The 4,720-nt window shown below is 55.1% G+C and overlaps 1 protein-coding gene across 1 annotated transcript; it reads right to left on the bottom strand.

Moving 5' to 3' along the window:
- Nucleotides 1-930: 930 nt before the first annotated feature.
- LOC140915294 (actin, cytoplasmic) lies at nucleotides 931-2,115 on the bottom strand. The gene has a single exon (XM_073354876.1). It carries the CDS (start codon nucleotides 2,113-2,115, stop codon nucleotides 931-933), a length of 1,185 nt encoding a protein of 394 aa, XP_073210977.1.
- Nucleotides 2,116-4,720: the final 2,605 nt, after the last annotated feature.

Here is a 4,720-nt window from a genome sequence, read left to right as displayed (position 1 = left end):
ACTACAGCCATACCCATTTGGGCAACACTTCACTGTGTTCACTGACCACTCTCCCCTGACCTGGCTACACCAGATGAAAGGGGGCAATGCCAAGCTCCTGAGGTGGAGCCTGCTCCTCCAGGATTATGGTATGGAGGTGGTCCATGTGAAGGGGAGTGCCAACGTGATAGCTGATGCATTGCCCCAGAGAGGGGGGCCTGAACTTCCCCAGGTAACTGGTTAGAGTGATCCCGCTCAGTTCATTCATGAAGGGGGGAGAGATGTGACCAAGTAGGGAGTATTAATCTGATAATGTTGCATGGGAGTTTTACTAGTTTACTGTCTTCTGCTAACAAGGGGCGTGCCTCTGTTTTCCTGGGGTACTGCATGTATATTAGATGGTGATGGGAAATAAGGGTGTGACTTCACTGAAGGATGATACTTGACGGCCAGCACGTAAACAATTGCGGCTGCCCTTCGTAACCTGAGCCCAGGAGGGAGTTGGGACCAGGTGACACCTTCTTCCCTGGAAACTGGACAAAGGCTGGATGAGGGGCCGGGGGTGTGGCTGGCTGAGGCAGCAGGGAGGGGTTTCAGTTTTGTAGCTGGCTGGGGAGATGGGTGGAGGCCCAGAACTTGGGTCTGGGCTCCCCATCCCTTAAGAGGGGATGGGGGCACTCTCTGGGAACCTCCCCACCAATAGATGCACCTGTTCGGTGCCCATGGAGCTCAGATCTGGTGCACACGCCCATCTCGGGCTGCCCATGGTGAAGACCCCATGATTTCTGTCGCTCAGCATGGGTAGCCCCAGTGGGTTTCCCCTCTGCAAGGCTGGCAGGCAGCATCTAGCGAGGAAGCCAGCTCCATGCCTGTTGTCCCGTAAGCAGCGTTTATAGAGGGGCTTTCCCGTACCCATGTCTTTCGCGCCCTGTGCCCGCCCAGCTTGCCCTCTCAGAAGCAGTGCCGGTGGACTACGAAGGGTCCTTTCTCATTGTAGGCCAGGCGGCTGATCCAGACGTTCTGGAAGGCGTTGAGTGACGCCATGATGGAGCCGCCCAGCCACGCTGAATAGCTGCGGTGGGGGGAAGCCAGGATGCCCACTTGCCCCTTGCCCACCGTCTCCATCCTGAGCAGCTCCTTCTTGATCCTCTCGGAGAAGCCGCGGAGCATGGTGGTTCCCCCAGCCAGCAGCATGTTGGCCAGTAGCTCTGCCTGGCGCTCCGGCTTGCACTTCCTGATGCTATTCATGGCATGGATGTGAATGCCTACCTCAGGGAAGCCCAAGACGGAGGGGGTAAAAAGCGCCTCAGGGCAGCGGAAGCGCTCGCTGCCGATGGAGATGACCTGATTGTCGGGAAGGGTGAAGTCCATGAGGTATTTCTTTTCATCCCCATTCAGTTCAGCCTGGAAGTCCTCAGGGATGTAGCAGCACTGCTCCTTGATCTTGCACACCAGCTCCAGCTCCTCCTCCTGGAAGGGGTTCCCGCACTCCCCCATCAGCTTGGCTAGGTAATGCGTCAGCCTGCTGCCTGCTACGTCCAGGCGGTAGGTGGCATGGGGTAGGATGTAGCCGTCGTAGACAGGGGCAGTGTATGAGGTCCCGTAGCCAGAGCCGATCACTAGCCCATTGATACGCCCGTAGGAATATACCGAGAGCAGGGACTGGTAGGCCACAAGCATCGCCGGCACCTCAAAGCTCTCGAACAGCAACTCAGCCATCTTCTCCCGGTTGGTGGTTGGGGAGAGGGGGGCATCTGTGACCAGCACGGCCAGCTCCTCAGGGCACACACTGAGCTCTGTGTAGAAGATGTGGTGCCATAGCATCTCCAGGGCATCCCAGTCAGTCACCACACCATGGGTCATCACCATGTTCGTGATCACCTCCGAGCTCCTGCGTGGGATGCTTTCCCCAATATAATAAAGGGGGCTGTTCTTGGTCCTGATCTTGGGAACCCCTACACAGCTCGGAAGGACGGACCGTGGTTTCTCGTCCCCAGCCAGCCCACTCTTGGTGTAGCCGGTGCCAGTATCTATTACCACAGCACAGTAGTCCTTGTATTTCTCTGAGGTGAGGTCTCTGGCGCTAGACCCATGGCTGGCAGAACCGTGACTCTTAGGCTTCTTCCGCTGGCTCATTTCAGCAGGGCTAGCCACACGTTATTCCTCTGAATCCTACCTGCAGTCCCAAGAGCCAGCCCCAGGCGCCAGGTGAGAGAAGAACCCAGGAAAAAGCTAGGGAGGGCTGTGTTGCCATAGCAACGTCCTGCATCATGGGCGGAGAGCAATGACATCATAGTGCCAGGGACAAGGGGGAGCCACTCACAGGAGCTCTTGGGAAGGTGCTGAGAGTAAGAGTCTGCTCAGGTTGAGGCCAACGTGGATTCTGCTGTCGAATTCTGTGGGATATAGGTCCTGGCCTACACAGAGACAGGTGACTTGTCAGGGAGAGCAGCTGAGCAATCATTGCACATCGGAGACACACACAGTACGCTGTAGCCCGTGGGGATTCCTCTGACCCAGGGCACTGCATTGCTGCTGGTGCATGGCAATTTGTCCCTGAGTCTGTCTGTCTGTCTATCTGCCCACTGCCATATATGTCTGCCCACTCATTCCCCTGCATGTCCCTCCATCTGTCTGTCTGTTCAGTGCCCATCACCACGTTATTTAGCCTTTAAGGCCTGAACAGAGATTGGCCCTGGTTTGAGGTACGTTTACTGAGAATATTCTTGTATTTGCTCATAGCTAACATGGAGATCTAAGAAAATAATTTGCTACCAATTCCCCGATCTAGTCAGGAAAGATCTGCTGGAATTTTGTACCCCAGGGCATGCCTGTTTGGCAAACGAGCTGTGCTGTGCTTGGGCAGAGAAGCAGTGACTGTCCACAGCTAGCTGCACCTTTGGCTCCTGCTGTCTGTCCAAGTACATCCCCTCTCAAAGCTGGCACCCTCACTCCCCAATTCCTCCCCTCTCAGACCAGGTCCAGGAACACAGACCCCTGTGCACCAACCACGGCCTCAGCAGGCCTGGCTGGAGCAGGCTGCTCTGGCAAAATTTCCCTCACCTACCCAAAGCAGCCCTTTTAGCCACAGTATTAGACAAGCTCACCGGTAGGACACAGTGCACAAAAAGCAAAATAGGATCATAAAGCAACACAAAGCTGCCAAAATGTCTGTCTTCCCTGCAGCTTCCCAAGGTGGCTTCTTCAGCCACTGGAGCAATTCCCAGCCAGAGGGCTGATCCCAGCCTGGGGGAGGTGAGGCCTCAAAGAAATTGACCCCTGCATGTCCTTTGGTGAATGGTACTGTCTCCCTTCTATTGGTATTAACCCCTTGTAACCACAGAGCCAATAACAGAATAACCGTCAAACATGCTGGTGTAATACAGACCTCTCCCCCGGCCATCTCAGAAACCATGGGGAATGGGTGCTGGTCTCTGATTGGATGAGTGTGCTGCTGCTTCTGGGGTATGGGCATTGCACCAGGGTTTCTCTGAGCGATCATGTGTGTGTGACTGTGAAATTCACATTTCACCAATGCCCAGGCAGTGCAGCTTGATTCTCATGCGTGTATATGGGGAGCAGACAGGGTGGGAGTGAATCCACTTCTCCCATGTGTAGCTGAAGCTGGGAAACGCAAGCCTGGGGCATGCAGCTCTGATCCAGCTGCAGGGGGTTTTACAATACAATACAAGGCAGGGAGGGAGAGTGTCTAGTGGTTAGAGAGGCAGGGTACCAGCCACGAAGCAGATGACTTCTCTTGGTGCCCTACTTTCCCTGTCTGTAAGCCAGGGATAGTGCTGTGTGCCCACTTTGTGGGGGTGCTGTACCAGGCTGATGCAGGAAGCTTTTGTAGCATGCCGTGAGGGCTGCAGGTGTATGGTGCTGGCATGCGTTACTCTCTGCTCCTCCAGAGCCCCCCTGCCATGTGGCATCAGTGACCCAACTGGAAAGCCTTCACTCAAACTGCTTCCCATTCAGCAGTGATCAGAGACCATGGCAGAGCTGCTCGGAGGCCTGGCCCCACATGCTGGCCGTGCCCAGCAGCTCACCATCTAGGATCAAAGCCAGGCACTGAGATCTTTTGGCCCAGTGATGTCACTTAGCTGGACTCAACCAGAAGCAACGCAGGCATGCCCGTGAGAGCCGCAATGAACGAGGGAGGCGCCCTGGCAGGCCAGGTCAGTCTTCATGTCAGAGCCACCCCAGCTGCTTCTCCTTTGGGCAGTGAGCTGGAGGCAGACTGGGAATGAACTTGCTAGCATGTGTGTGTGCGTGCGTGTACATACGTGCGTGAACCACTGTTCTCAGCTGCATGCACCAGAGGAGTCAGCTGCAAAGTTTGCATCTAGATCAGGGTTCAGATTCCATCGCACACTGAAGTGCAGGGTGTTTGGATTGCCCCAGTCCTGAATCTGCAGCCGGGCCCTGATCTCTAAGGCCACTTGCTATGGGATTCTGAGGCCATCTGGGCACAAAGCTAGGGGTTTACTGTACATGTATTGCCCCCATTTATTAGGCTTCTGGCAGAAGAGCTGTTCTGGGGGGAATGAATCATAGAATCATAGAATATCAGGGTTGGAAGGGACCTCAGGAGGTCATCTAGTCCAACCCCCTGCTCAAAGCAGGACCAATCCCCAATTAAATCATCCCAGCCAGGGCTTTGTCAAGCCTGACCTTAAAAACCTCTAAGGAAGGAGATTCTACCACCTCCCTAGGTAACGCATTCCAGTGTTTCACCACC

This window comes from Lepidochelys kempii, chromosome 7 (genome assembly GCF_965140285.1).
Source record: "Lepidochelys kempii isolate rLepKem1 chromosome 7, rLepKem1.hap1, whole genome shotgun sequence".
NCBI lineage: Eukaryota > Metazoa > Chordata > Testudines > Cheloniidae > Lepidochelys > Lepidochelys kempii.
This window is presented reverse-complemented; position numbering and strand designations above follow the sequence as displayed.